Below are 15,318 nucleotides of genomic sequence, written 5' to 3'. Positions count from 1 at the left end.
CATGACTTTCCTGATCTCCTCCTACCTCACTACCCCACTCCAGGTTGGTACGATCCGCTACATGGCGCCCGAGGTCCTGGAGGGTGCAGTTAACCTGAGGGACTGTGAGTCGGCTCTGAAGCAGGTGGACATGTACGCCCTGGGCCTTGTCTACTGGGAGACCTTCATGAGATGCACCGACCTCTTCCCTGGTAACGCGCACACACACACGCGCGCACACACACCCACCTTATTTGACCTAAGCCTTATTTTTCCATCATTGGAGCCAAAGTAGGTGGCCGCCAAAGCAAAGGGGGTAGTGGCTCAGGGAGTAGAGCGGATCATCTAGTAATCGGTTCGATCCCCGCCTCCTCCTGGTAGCATGCTGAGGTGTCCTTGAGCAAGACACTTAACCCCTAACTGCTCCCCATAAGCCCATTGGCCGCCTCCATCACTGTCTGAATAAGTTGTAAGTTGCCTTGGACAAACGATAAGATGCAATGTAAAATTCTGATCTCCCAATCATCATTATATAAGGTTTTAGGTAAAAATAAATGAATAGTAACAGTAGCACAAGTTCCTTTTCTTTTTTGTTTCATCCACACATGCCTGTACTATGATCAAATCCAACACTCATTTTATTTTCGCTATTCAAAATGGTCATTTCACATTCTCTACATATTTCAGGAGTATATGGTTGTTAAGAAACACCCACACTTTTCACCATGACACTTAAATCGAAGATTCCCCCACAATATAGCTTCTGAATGACGCTTTATTTTGGAATGGGATGCAAGTGTTTGTTGTCCCTGAATTAGAACTTGGTTTCAGTTAATGTGTGTGATTAAAAAAGGATTAATGCTTCCAACTCCGTTTTAACTTTCTCTAAACCTCCCTACCTCCCTCTCTCTCTACTTCCATTCCAGGAGAGTCGGTGCCAGAGTACCAGATGGCCTTTCAGGCGGAAGCCGGAAACCACCCGACGTTCGAGGACATGCAAGTCCTGGTGTCCAGGGAGAAGCAGCGGCCCAAGTTCCCTGAGGCTTGGAAGGAGAACAGCTTGGTGTGTGTGTGTGTGTGTGTGTGTGTGTGTGTGTGTGCGTGTGCGTACGTACGTGCGCGCGCGGGCGGGCGGTATTGATGTCAATACTGGTGTCAGATATCAGTCTTGTACCAAGCCTAAATAAGGTATCGTAGCAGAGAATGTCCCCTATACAAAAATGTGATACCAAGCACCATAATAAACATGTCAGATTAAAAAAAATAAAATAAAGACTCTTTAAGTCCTGTAAGTTGCGAGGTGTTCCAGCACACCCCACGGATGCTCCATCAGATCGGACCCTAACCCCGGCCATCCACATGATGTAGAAGAAAACATGATTCATCAGACCAGGCCACCTTCTTCCATTGCTCCATGGTCCAGTTCTGACGCTCAAATGCCCATTGTAGGTGCTTTCAGTGGTGGACAAGGGTCAGCATGGACACTCTGACCGGTCTGTGGCTACACAGCCTCATACGCAGCAAGCTGTGATGCACTGTGCATTTGTGCTACAGCAGCTCTTCTGTGGGATCCGACCAGACGGGCTAGACTTGGCTCCCCCGTGCATCACTGACCCCATGGGCGCCCATGACCATGTCACTGGTTCACCAGTTGTCCTTCCTTGGACCACTGTTGGTAGGTACCAACCACTGCATGCCAGGAACACCCCACAAGACCTGCCGATTTGGAGATGCTCTGACCCAGTCGTCTAGCCATCACAATGTGGCCCTTGTCTAAGTCACTCAGATCCTCACACTTTCCAATTTTTCCTGCTCCCAACACATCAACTTCAAGAACTGACTGTTCATTTGCTGCCTAATATATCCCACCCCTTGACAGGTGCCATTAGAACGAGATGAGTAATGTTATTCACTTCACCTGTCAGTGGTTTATATGTTGTTGCTGATAGGTGTATCATGATATAATGATAACTTTAATCCTAGACGATAGTCTCTACCGATATTATAAGGATTTTTCGCCCAGCCCTAGCACATGACATTGAATCAAATTCTAAGCGAATCAATGCATAAAACATGCATGATTGTCCTCATGGGTCGTCAACCACAGCTGTTGTCTCGGTGTGTTACAGGTATTTTGGCAGTGGTTTGATGTTTCCCGTCATGTGAGATCACTGTAAGACAGACTATCCCCCCCCCCCCCCCCCCTGCCAGGCGGTGCGCTCACTGAAAGAGACCATGGAGGACTGCTGGGACCAGGACGCCGAGGCCCGGCTGACGGCACAGTGTGCCGAGGAGCGGCTGGCCGAGCTGCTCATGATCTGGGACCGCTCCAAGTCGGTCAGCCCTACGCTCAACCCCATGTCCACCACGCTTCACAACGAGAGGTCAGCACACGGGTTATTTGAAAATGAATCTGCTTTAAATGTTCCACCAGAAGTGGTTTTATTTGAGTGGGTTTCTATTGCAACGCTGTGCAAATGTGGGTGAATGACCAGTGGTGCTGCTTACATAACACACTCTTACTTATGTAAGTACTTTTTAGAGACCAAATTCGTTAGTGGGAACAATATCTAGATTTTATTATATCATTTCTATGTAATAGTTTTATAGTGAGAAACCTGCCCTAAAATGATTTCCTAGTTCCGATGATGATCTTGGTAACGCATATTTATGTCGAAGTTACTCAATTTTGCTGTATTTTGTGGGTTTTTTTTATTTCATGATAAAGCAATCACACTTCTGCCTTTTCAAAGGTCATTAACAAATACAAAACACGGCAAATTTAATTAACTTTTAACTTTAATTATGTAATCGCAGTTGTCAGTGGGATCAGGAGAGGGTGTTTCTGACGATATCACTTGAATTGTCCAAAACCCGAAAATGTAGACAATATTAAAAATCTTAAAAGTGTTTAGGGGGGTAATGTCAAATATGCTGACTAGTATTGACACTTGGTATGGTCGATCCATCAATGTGGATTAAATAAACACGTTCTATAAATTAAATTATAATTCTCTTCTTCCAGAAATCGCATGACACCAAAGTCGGGCCCGTACCCAGAACATCCCTCCTCCTACATCGAGGAGCAGGAGGGCGTAGCCAAGAACACGCAGGCCGACACCACGTCCTCCATGAGCGGCCGGACCGGGGCCGGGGAGCGGAACAGGAACTCCATCAACCAGGAGCGGCAGCAGCAGGCCAATGCCCGCCTGCCCAGCCCCGAGGGAAGCAGCACCAGCGGGACGGGCCTCCGAGGAAGCCCCTCCATCTCCACCACCACCACCACCACGCTCATCTCTGAGTCAGAGGGGCCTGCCGGGGGCGCCACGATCCCTGTGTGCCTCCACCTGACCCAGGAGGACCTGGAGACCACCAAGCTGGACCCCAAAGAGGTGGACAAGAACCTGAAGGAGAGCTCTGACGAGAACCTGATGGAGCACTCTCAGAAGCAGTTCTGCTCCCCGGACCCGCTCAGCCCCGGCAGCTCCAGCCTGCTCTACCCACTCATCAAGATGGCCAACGAGGCCTCGGGCGCGGCCGACCCCAACGCTGCTGCCGCCGCCCCCGCCATGCCGGCGGCCATCTTCCCACTGCCCAAGCAGCAGAACCTGCCTAAGAGGCCGTCCAGCCTGCCGCTTCGCACCAAGCCGGCCAAGAAGGAGTCATCCTCCTCCTCGCTGCGGTTCAAGTTCAGTCGCTCAGGGAAGTCCAACCTGCGGCAGGTGGAGGGCGCCAAGATGAACGCCGGCGCCATGATGAGTGGCACGGCTGCCTCAGAGCTGCAGCGCGGCGCCGGGACCAACAACCTGCCGGTTCTACGAGATCTGCACAGCAACGGTGGGATCAACGGTTTGGCTAACGGCAGTGTGTCCGCCTCGGCAGCGGGGGGCGCCGAGGGTTTCGGCGCTTCAGGCGCGGCTCAAAACGGGTCCGGAGCCCTGAGGTCGGAGGACAGCCGCCTGAGCCTGGGCCTCATCACGGCGAGTCCCGACGAGCACGAGCCGCTGCTGAGCCGAGAGCGGGAGAGACCCGACCCCCAGGAGGCGGGCGCGCTGCTCTCCGCTCGGCCCAACACCAACAACAACAACAGCAACACGGGGCTCGGCCAGGGGGACGGAGACAGCGAGGGGGAGAGCGACGGCGGGGAGGACGGCGGCACCGACGAGGGGATCGGCAGGGAGCCCGCCGGGCCTCTGGGTGAAAGCTCTGGCTCTGGGTCCGGCGTGGTGGACACTCATGCGGCAGCCGGGGTCACCATGAGAGGGGAAACACTGCTGAGGCAGCCCAAAGGCCGCCGGCCAGAGAGACCAAACTCCTTGGATCTGTCCTTCACCACCCGAGACCTGGCCTCGCTAGGTGAGCAGAGCGCTTAGACACAGAGCGAACACTCAAGGTAACCGCAATATAACAACCCCCACTCAGTACACCAGCTGCACTAAACTATCCAGGGCTCAAGGATAGCTTCTTCAGGCCTTTTCGATTTCTTGGCACCGGCAAGAGTTCAATCGTTCAATTATCGGCAAAACCTTATATTTGATTTCTTAACATTCAGATTGCTCAGTTAAAAGAAACAGCTGGAAATCCTACTTTGAAGGATAGATTCTCCATTTTATTAAAATGATGGTTTCCATCTTTTATAGCGGCAGATAATAGCACAACCTCGCTGAAGGGTTCACTATGGAGAAACGTAAACTCTACTGCAGCTTCTCACTGTGCTTCAGTGCAGTCCCAACGCAGAAAATAATAAGGCCTAAAAAAAACAAAAAACCTTCACTTCCGAAAACGGGAGACAATATATAGTCACGTGTCTCTGAACAACAGTCATGTCACATTTTCTTTGAAACGACCGTTTGCAATCGCCGTAATTCAGGGCAGTCCAGAGCATAACGGCGAATAAACCAGGTTTCCAGTAGGAAGCGACGCAACTTTCTATTTCTGGTCGCTTACGTTAGTGCGAAAAAGCATATTTGCGGGAGTGCAAAAGGGTCTATTAAACCCTGAAAAACCTGATCAAATGAGGTGCTTGCGACCAAGACTGACTACATTGTCAGCTTCTCCTGTTCACAAAGGAGATTAAGCATCTTTTAAGCAAATTTTTTCGCCTTTAAAAAAAAACAAAAAAAACAAAAAAAAAACATGTCATTCCCACTTGAACCTGCGGCGGCAGGAAGCCTTGACCTCCGCGTGCTCCCTGTGTTCCAGGGGAGGACCTGCTGCAGCGGGAGGGGACCGGGGAGAAGATCAAGAAGCGGGTAAAGACCCCGTACTCGCTGAAGCGGTGGCGTCCCACCACCTGGGTCATCTCCTCGGACGCCCGCGCCCCCGAGGTCAACAACAACAACAACAGCGGCTCCGGCCAAGGTCAAGCTCACCAAGGTCAGAGCCAGAACCAGGGCCGGCCCAAGTCCAGCTCCGCCATCTTCCTGCGGGGGAGGAACGCGGCCAGCGAACCCAACGACACGAACGTGTGAACTCCAGAACCCTGACGCCAAACGGAGGGCATTTTACCGTTTACCGTTTTTTTTTTTTTAATTTTTTTTACAAATTTAGCCTCTCTCTGTTTTGGTGGAACCGTCATTGTTCAGCGAGAGAGGATGCTGCCGAGAGCGTAGTGAACAAACGGTTGGTTCTTGCCCTGTACAGTGACCAGTCTCCCCCTCTCCCTCTCCCTCTCTCTCCCTCTCTCTCTCCCCCTCTGTCTCTTGCCGCTTTGTGTCTCTCCCGACGACGGCATCGCTTTAAATGGAAATCCAGCTATGCAGAATTCTCATTCGCTTCCGTCTCATCGTGTTCGTGTTGACTGTTTCAGTTGATCTTTTTCCCTTTTTTTTCTTTATGTCGTCGGTGGACTTAGTTCTCGAGGTGCACTTTTTGGAACGGATTGAACTCCTGTGTTTTGGAATGTCCTGTCTGTTGCGACCGCAGTAGGAGTCGGTCTCTAAACTCGGTGATGGAAAACAATCAATGTTTTTTTTTTTGTTTTGTTTTGTTTTTTTGTTGTTTTTTTTTTTTGCATGCTTTTTGGGTTTGTTTGTTTGTTTGTTGTTTGCGTTGCAGGCGCGGAGCGGCACGCTGTAAAAAGAATCATCTGTCTTAAAGACGAAAAAAAACTGCTTCACTTTTTTTTTTTTTTGTATGCAATACCATTATTATTATTTTTTTTTTTCCTGTATTTCTATTTTTATCCATTCTTTGTATCATAATTTTTAATCGTGCAATAGTATATAGCTTTTAGGTGCTTTTAATGTAATTTTTATTTTTGTCGATTTCATTGTTGTTTTTTGTTTGTTGTCGTTTGATTCCTTTGCTATTTTGATATGTTAATCTCTGTTGCACTTCCAAATTAGTCAATCGTTTTTTTTTTTTTTGTTTTTTTTTTAAACAATCCACGACTCGCCGCCCTTCACCCCGATGGAGACTATGGACGACAATCCAGCCCTTGTTTCTTCTTCTGTGGTGTCTTTATGTTGTGACGGGTGGGGTGGGGCTGACACTAACAATCAAACCCAGCAGATTAAACAGTAAGGGTTCAAAAAAATGGACATTTTCTGCTTGCACACCACCACCAGGGATGGCTACAACGGCACTCTTCTTCTCTTTTCTGTTTTTTTTCTTCGTACTCTACAATCACCAGGGATAGACGGTCGAAGTTTCGTCACAGCGACGGCCCAATCACCACTGTCCACCACTAGTCACCTGACCTCACATTTTTTTGGACTCTGTCTGTCCCGCTGTCCTGAGAAATGACATAAGTCATCTTTAAAAGATAAAAAAAATAAATAAATACAAGAAAAGATTGAAAGAAAGAAGGAAAGAAAAAAAAAATGGTCTGAAGCACGTCTGATATTATTTCTGCGTCTCGTGTCAGCCACAGCTGTTTGAATGGGTGTGTGTGTGTGTGTGTGTGTCTGTATATGCACGCATTGTATTCCTTGATGTGTGCGCTCGAGTGTGCTTGTACGGGCGCGCCCAATGTCATTGTTAATTGTTATTGGATATTTTTAGCAACATGCTTCACATGCATATTGAAAATATCTCGTTTATGTTTTTGTAATCTGTAATTTGTATGGAAAAAAACCTAAAAACAAACCTGTATGTGTATGGCATTGATACTTGGATCATTTTTTTTTTTTAGCTCTGTTTTGCATTGAATGGACATGGCCTTTGATTCTGTTGCTATGCCTCTGCTTGGTACAATTCCTGCAAACATCGTCAAGTCAGTATGGAAGAAAAAAAAATCTTAAATAAATGTATGAAATAATTGTGGCCGTCCCAGCGAAGGAGACTTTTATTTTGGTATGTATGATGACTGATGCCATGGAATAAGACAAATGTTAAAAATGTTGCTTTAGATTAGTATTTTTTGTATTATTTGATTGCACACAAAATATTATTATATGCTCAAAAGGGATCTACGCATTACAATTTTGAGCAAAAATGTTGGTTTCTGTACAGTGACTTCAAATTTCGATTTTGGTGGCTCTCTTTTGTAATTGTGTGACAAAATATTATTGCAAGTGCTCCAAAGTGATATTCTTTACGTTTATGTAAGCATTGTGTGCTTATACACTGATCAGCTACAATATTAAAACCACTGACAGGTGAAGTGAATAACATTGCTCATCTCGTTCAATGGCACCTGTCAAGTGGTGGATATATTAGGCAGCAAGTGAACAGTCAGTTTTTAGGGTTGATGTGTTGGAAGATTAGAAGGTCCGATCCCACAGAGGAGCTACTGTAGCACAAATTGCTGAAAAAGTTAATGCTGCTATGATAGAAAGGTGTCAGAACACACAGTGCATCACAGCTTGCTGCGTATGAGGCTGCGTAGCTGGCAGACTGGTCAGGGTGTCCATGCTGACCCCTGTTCACCAATGGGCACGTGAGCGTCAGAACTGGAGCAATGGAAGAAGGTGGCCTGGTCTGATGAATCACGTTTTCTTCTACATCGCGTGGATGGCGGGGGTTAGGGTCCCATCTGATCGAGTATCTGTGGGATGTTCTGAAACTACAAGCCTGATCCCTGGGGGCCCCACCTCGCAACTTCCAGGACTTAAAGGATCTGCTGCTAAGGTCTTGGCGCCAGATACCACAGGACACCTTCAGAGGTCTTGTGGAGTCCATGCCCCGATGGGTCAGAGCTGTTTTGGTGGCACTAGGGGGACCTACACAATATATGTGGTTATAATGTTGTGGCTGAACGGTGTATATGACAGAAAATAAGGAAAAACATAATAGGTCCCCTTTAGGTGTTCAAAAGTGATTACCGTGTTATGTTTTTAAGCAAAAATGTTGACAGTTACTGCATAATTGCTTAAAATTATAATACTGGTGGTTTGTTTATATTATATCATCTCGCAAAAATCATAGTGAATGCTTGAAAGTGATCTTTGCCGTACATTCATAAGGCCAAATGTCCAAATTGACTCCACTTTTATTTATGATATTGGTGTTTTGGTGATTTGTTCGTTCCAAAAAAAAAAAAAATGTAAGTGCTGAAAATGAATAATCAGCATTTAAAGCATATTCATCTAAGGCTAGATATAAGTCTATATATATATATATTAATGCAATCTATGCATTTATATGTAAGTACAATTCTGAATGCGAAAATCCGCTTTGAGCGTTCTGAGGTGACTTCTTTTGAGCGAGCAAAACGAAACCGGTGATTCCATCGAGGCCCTTCAACTCGAAGACGGCGCCCTCCCCTCGCGCGTACGCTGCTCTTACCCTCCTCGGCCGCCGGAGGGCGCCACCTCGCCCCCACCCGTCTCGAGCTTGTTTACCTTCCTCTCCGCCATCTGCTCCGCGCGCCCTAGCAACTGCAGCATCAGCACGAGCGGCGTGGCCGCTGGTACGCTGCGCGCGAGGGCCTACGCACCTTGCGCACGCTACGCACCTTGCGCACGCTACGCACCTTGCGCACGCTACGCGTCCCCGCTCTCCGCCGCGTGAACCGCAGCATCAGCACCAGCACCGGCTCCGGCTCCGTCACCGGCTCCGCCACCGGCACCGTCCTCATCCCTCCCGCCGCCGCCCGGCTCGGTTCGGATTTTTTTTTTCCACCGCGTCGCTCTGCGGGGGGTCGAGGAGAGGCACACGCCGAGAGACCCGTCGTCCTTCAGCCTCTCCCCGCATCAGGAGGAGGAGGAGGAGGAGGAGGAGGAGGAGGAGGAGGAGGAGGAAAAAAAACCCCCCAAAAAACATCCACCCGTCCATCCATCAACAGCGACGCCCATCGACACCTTCCTTCCCCGGGCACCGTCTCCCAGGAAGACACGTTTGTTTAGGGATCGGTGTGGGTTGTTGTTGTTTTTTTTTTTTGTGTGTTTATTTGTTTGTTTTGGGGGTTTTCTTTTTTTTTTGTTTGTTTGTTTTTTTGGGGGAGGGGGGGGGGGTGGGTGGGTGGTGGCGGCGGCGGGAGTTGTTTATCGTTCACTTCGCCCTCCGAACAACCTCCGCGGTCCTCCGGTGTCTCCCCGAGCGGCTGGCCCACGGCACCGACGCGGGAGCCGCGCCGCGCCGCGCCGCACCGCCCCGATCGGCGCCCCCCCGCGCCTCATGCCTCGCCATTAGACCCCGGTGCAGCAGGTGAGCGTCCCCGTTGCTTCCCCCATCGGCTTCGGGCTGAACTAGCCCTCGCGCAAAAGCGCTATTTCCGGGTGATGAGTGCAACGTTTGTTGTTTTGTTAAATAGATTTTCTCCTCGGGGAGCTTCAGAACGTGCACACGCCGTGTTCGGAGGCATGCGCGGCGGCGGGCGGCGGTGGAGGGGTGCGTGGCCCTCTCGTAAACAGGATGGTCGTCTGTGCTGCGGAGGATTTTTTTTTTTGGGGGGGGGGGGGTTGTAGTCTGCAGCCGAAACGCAGAGCTGCGTGCGTTTCTGCAACGCGGGCGTCAGAAACGCGAGTTACTCTGCGTTGTTGTGTTGAATAAGGCGCGAGATACACGCGTGGATCCATTCTGGATATTACACGTCAAAACAATAGGCTGTGATAATAAAGCAATAATGGGAAAGAATTGGACGAATGGCAATAGACAACCGAAATAATTAACGGAAAATATAGAATAAATGGCAATATACAGTTGATCGGACACATAAAATTGGCATTAACCTAAAGATTAACAATAAACCTGGGCACCAACAATCTATTCTGACCAAACTACAATATGATTGCGATTTTCACCCTGAATCTGCTCTTGAACGTTGGAGGATTCCCCAGGCGCCTCTTCCTTATTATCGTCGGTATGTCTTTCGTTTTTGCACGGTGCACTTGTTCGTATCCCGGGGATATGCAATATGCGTTTTATTCGTATTTCTGTTGTTGTGCGTGTGTTATTTGGCCGTCCCGGCATCAAACACGGGAAAACTACCAAGTCGCCCCCTTGCCTTCTGGGTTCTCCCAAAAAGTCCCCTGCAGAATCCAAAACAAACCGCAGCAAAGAGCTGTGGATTCCGACTGTAGTTTGAGGCCTCTTGCTGCAGAAGCGATGCGCTGTTGACTCCTGTCTCCAGACACCTCAGCCGTACTACAGCGCCCGTTCAGCCACATTGTCAGGGAGGCCCGTCCTACCTGCGGAACCCCAAAGGAAGAAAGGATGTCTGGGTTGTTTGGAGGCAGTTGTGGCACAAACGGTGTTCCTCGCTGTTTACACACACACACACACACACATACGCACTCTCACACACACACACACACAAACACAAACAGGGCTGTTTCTGTGTGTCTGTGGGTTCCCTAGCAACAGTGATGTGCTGTGTCCACGACGCTGCCAAATTTAGCTGCTGGACCAGTCTTCCTCATCACAGCGTGTGTGTGTGTGTGTGTGTGTGTGTGTGTGTGTGTGTGTGTGTGTGTGTGTGTGTGTGTGTGTGTGTGTGTGTGTGTGTGTGTGTGTGTGTGTGTGTGTGTGTGTGTGCGTGCGTGCGTGCGTGCGTGCGTGCGTGCGTGCGTGCGTGTGTGTGTGTGTGTGTGCGTGCCCGTGTGTGTGTGTTCATTCAGTATGGAAGAATCTCCCGAGTTCTTCCAGAAGGAAAGCATGTGTTGTTATTTGGACTACAAGGCAGGGAGGTGATGTGTAGGTGAATTGACGAGTTTTAACGACATTTCCCCCCACAAGCGACATCGCAGTGTTACAGCGGCTCAAATCAAAACGTTGGGCAATAATAATTAAGCAATTAAAAAAAACAGAAATTGAAAACAAATTTACAAGAACCCTTAAAAAATAATAAAAAAATGGAAATATAAAATGAGCCTAAAACATTACAAATAATTCACACTATGATAAAATATTGTCGATGGTATGTCATAGATATTTGTATCGAGGGCACACACAAGATTAGACAGAGTGTGTGTGTGTGTGTGTGTGTGTGTGTGCGTGCGTGCGCTGCCAGTCTGAATGAGCGTCGCTTCACTGGGGCAGAAACAGGCTCCGGGTGACCCCCCCAGTACCCCACTCACCCCTATCCTCCAATCCCCCCTCCCCCCTGGTCCAGGCTGCACGCTAAGCTGTTTTAATGCCATTAACAGGGAAGGGGATGGTGTGTGTGTGTGTGTGTGTGTGTGTGTGTGTGTGTGTGTGTGTGTGTGTGTGTGTGTGTGTGTGTGTGTGTGTGTGTGTGTGTGTGTGTGTGTGTGTGTTGGAGGGGGGGGGGGGTCTGCCTTGCTTTGCCCCAGATTAAGATCAGTCTGGCAGCATACACACACACACACACACACACACACACACACGGTTTATCCTATGGCCAGCTGTTGGTGTGTTTACACTGAACGCTGCTTGTTGACAAATAACTTGTTTACATCACAACAAATCTCTCTCTCTCTCTCTCTCCCCCTTTATAACTCTACCCCAACCTTCCCTCTCTCTCTCTCTCTCTCTCTCTCTCTCTCTCCCCCCCCCCCCCCCCCCCCCCCCCCCCCCCCCCCCCCAGACAGCAGCGGTGGCCTTTACCTGTGACGGCGCTGCTGCTCCTCCTCCTCCCGTGCGCTCTGGAGCCTCGCCCCCGCCGCTCGGCCCTTGCTCACTGCTCCCCCTTCTCCTCTCCCTCCCCCGGCACCGGGTCCAGCTGTGGCCCTCGCTGGGCGCGCTCGCTGGCTCCCCCCTGACGGGTCCCTGGCCTCAGGACGACAGCCAGCACCAGCACCTGCCCTACATGAGGGACAAGGCCACGCAGGTGAGGGGGACCAGAGCCGCAGTTTGATTGTTTTGGGCGGGGGGGTTGACTATCGGTGCTTTCGTAAGAAGTTTCGGCGCAACGGGACCCGAGTGGCAGACAAGTTGGCAACCATGCACCGGCTGATGGTTGCCAAGATTGACAAAATGGAGTAATGTTGCTCATATGTAATTCTGATCTATATATCAAAATTCTCACATAAGTTGATGAACGGTGGTTGACAACAGGGCAACCGAACCGCACAAGATGCTTGATGATGGCCCAAATCTGGCCACCCGGGGCAACCAGGCAAGCGTTACCGCCGGGTCCTGCGCAGGAAATATTTGAATTTGGATTATAATGTGGATACTATGACCAAGCAGATGGAGGCGTTGACTATAACATCCAGAAAGACCTGAAGCGTTTTTTTTTGGGATATTCTGATATGCCAAATATTGAAGAATCCTCCCGATAATGTGATGTACTGTACTGCGGTAAAGCCTGGAGCACCGGAGGTTGAACCCCTATATTTTTTTGGGCAGATTTCTCCCACCTTGTGTGTAATTGCTGCATTTTCGGTATTTATAGAGAGGATAGAAGTCATTTTTTGGGGTGTCTAACACTGCAGTGCTCTGCGCCTGCAGCGCTATCCACATGTTTGGAGCCGGGGATCCATAGGAAGGAGGCTCAGACACATTGCAGCTCATTGCATCATCACTATGTGTTGCAGTTTGACTACTCCAGCCAAGTAACCAGTCAGATAGTGGATCAGTCCTGGCGCTATGTGATTCCTAGATTTTTGGTTCGAAGGAATGAAAGGAAGGAATGGAATGGAATTTACTTCACAAAATGTGCCCTAATGTACCGTTGCATGTTAAATACACAAAACAAACAAAGTGAAATAACGCCTAAAAATCCAGTGAACCAACAGCAAGTCATTTGATGGTGCCATTTGTTCTGTCAAAGTGGATGTGTACGCCTGTGGTCCACTGGAAACGGACCCCCGTTGGGAACCTCTGTGTAAGACTGTATTGTGTGTGTGTGTGTGTGTGTGTGTGTGTGTGTGTGTGTGTGTGTGTGTGTGTGTGTGTGTGTGTGTGTGTGTGTGTTTGTGTGTGTGTGTGTGTGTGTCTGTGTGTGTCTGTGCGTGTGTGTGTGTCAGACCCCCAGGGCCTGGGCAGATGAGAGGAGGAGGGGCTCTCACAAGCGCTCGGCGTCCTGCGGGAGCACCGACCAGCTCAAGGAGGTTCGTGTCGAACGACGGCGTCTCTGTTGAATGGAATAAGCGGCGTTTTGGTGAAAAGGGGGAGTTCAGCTAATTAGTAAAGACGCTTAATGACCGTTACAGTTCCAAAGGGCTCTGAAGACCTGGAGCTAACAATGGGGATGGATACTCATTTCAGTAAAAGCACCTGGAACCCTGATCTAGAGCTAAACGCAACTTAAAGGTAGAATCAGTAATGTTTTATTTGCTTGTTGTACAAATTTGAGCATGACAAATCAGCCGGGGTCTGGCCCCGTGCTCCACCCCCTTAAACTACGCCGCTTATATCCCCAATACCAATATACCCAAACTCTTTTTTTATTTGAGTTTGAATAATCCTGGATGAACATTCAGCAACCGAGACCCCTCTGTTTACGAAGGCTAAGAAGCCACGTGGAGGAGGAGCAGCGCGTTCGACAACGTTGGTGTAGTTCCAACGGCATCCTTTAGAGGGCGCAATTTTTTTTTTCGCTAACTGTCCAGAGTTACTGATTGTGCTTTTTAATTGGGCTGCTTGATTAAAATTTTAGATTTGGGGGTCGACAGCCACAAACAACAAATGTCAGCGTCGCTCATGACCTTTGACGGTAACAACGTAGTCCTATTATCCCGATAGCGTCCGATTTTTACCATCTCTCCCTCCTTCCCGCTCTCTCTCTCTCTCTCTCTCTCTCTCTCTTTTTCCCCGCGCCTCCGTCCCCAGATTGCCAAGTTGCGACAGCAGCTCCAGCGCAGCAAGCGCAGCAGCCGCCATCGCAGGGACAAGGAGCGCAAGTCGCCCTTCAATGGCAGCCACACCATCATCCAGTCGCAGGTCAGCGCTCCTCCGCCGGGAACTGGGCTGCGTCCCCGGTCTGCCCCCGATTCTGAGGCTGTCCCACTTCGACCGGGACCTGCGGGCGGGCGTGCGGCTTTAGATGCAACTGGGGTTCTGAAACCATGCTCTCTAAATTCATTCGTCTGACTTCAGTGGTGACATACAAACGGGAGCACGCACAAAAAAAAAAACCTCACCCACTTAGGTCTTTTTTTAAATTAATTCATTCATTTTTGTGTCCCCGTTCTGTGGTTTACGTGACTGGGCCGTCAGATGGCTCGCGGCCCGGGTCCCAGGCTCCCTACGGGAGGCTGCAGGAGAGCAGCAGCTTGTCCCGCTTTCGGAGACTCGTTCAGAAATCCAACCTGGCAACCGGCCTTCTGTAGACCCTCCCACTGCTTTGAGACGACGGGTTCGGGGGTGGAACTGAATAAACAGCTAAATCTGAACAGATGCAGAATTGTTCTTGAAGCGGCATTAAAGTGGTGATCCATCAGATCGTCTGTGTTTCGTAACGACACTACGAGACCAGGAATTCCAACGTTTTTTTTTTTGTTTACCTGTGTCTTTTCACCGAAACACCACTTTGTTTCTCTTTGTTGTTAAAACGGTAGCTCAAAATAGCGTCAAATGTGGGATTTTGTTCAACAAAATAATTTTACGGATTACCACTTGAAGTACATTCTCGTTCTTTGTGGTGGAACTGTAACGTATCATCTTCCCAACAGCTGTTTGTGGATGTGCCCTGCTTTCCTTCCCTCCTCAACCAAAAGTCGGCACCTGAGTTCCTCCTTCCCCGATACTGAAAGAAGTATTTTTTGTTTTTTATCTTTTTTTTTTTACTACCATGGCCCCTACTTTTGCGAACCCAATGTAAACCGCTATATCCGAGTGTTACTGTTGCTATCATCACATTATGATACCCTGGTGTGTTTCTTTTTGTGTCACAGTCGCCGATGCCCAAAACCATCCTGATCCCCATCCCCATCTCCAAGTCGTCGGCCCCGCGCTTCCGCAACAGCGTCGAGGGCCTGAACCAGGAGATCGAACGCATCATCATCCGCGACACGCCCGAGAAGGAGGAAGTCATTGTTGTGAGTAAAC

At 49.2% G+C, this 15,318-nt stretch overlaps 1 protein-coding gene across 1 annotated transcript in view; it reads left to right on the top strand.

Moving 5' to 3' along the window:
• LOC307244755 (bone morphogenetic protein receptor type-2-like) overlaps positions 1–7,247 on the top strand; it is a 58,874-nt gene extending 51,627 nt beyond the window's left edge. The window contains exons 9-13 of the mRNA XM_080020059.1: positions 44–191; positions 906–1,042; positions 2,191–2,363; positions 3,005–4,335; positions 5,182–7,247. Coding sequence (XP_079876185.1) covers positions 44–191; positions 906–1,042; positions 2,191–2,363; positions 3,005–4,335; positions 5,182–5,450 — 2,058 coding nt within the window. The 3' untranslated portion in view covers positions 5,451–7,247. The remainder of the gene's footprint in view (positions 1–43; positions 192–905; positions 1,043–2,190; positions 2,364–3,004; positions 4,336–5,181) is intronic.
• Positions 7,248–15,318: the final 8,071 nt, after the last annotated feature.

The sequence above is a fragment of the Zeus faber genome (assembly GCF_960531495.2).
Source record: "Zeus faber genome assembly, chromosome: 2".
NCBI classification, from domain to species: domain Eukaryota; kingdom Metazoa; phylum Chordata; class Actinopteri; order Zeiformes; family Zeidae; genus Zeus; species Zeus faber.
Note: the sequence above shows the minus strand (reverse complement) of the source record. Positions and strands in the feature narration are given on the sequence as shown.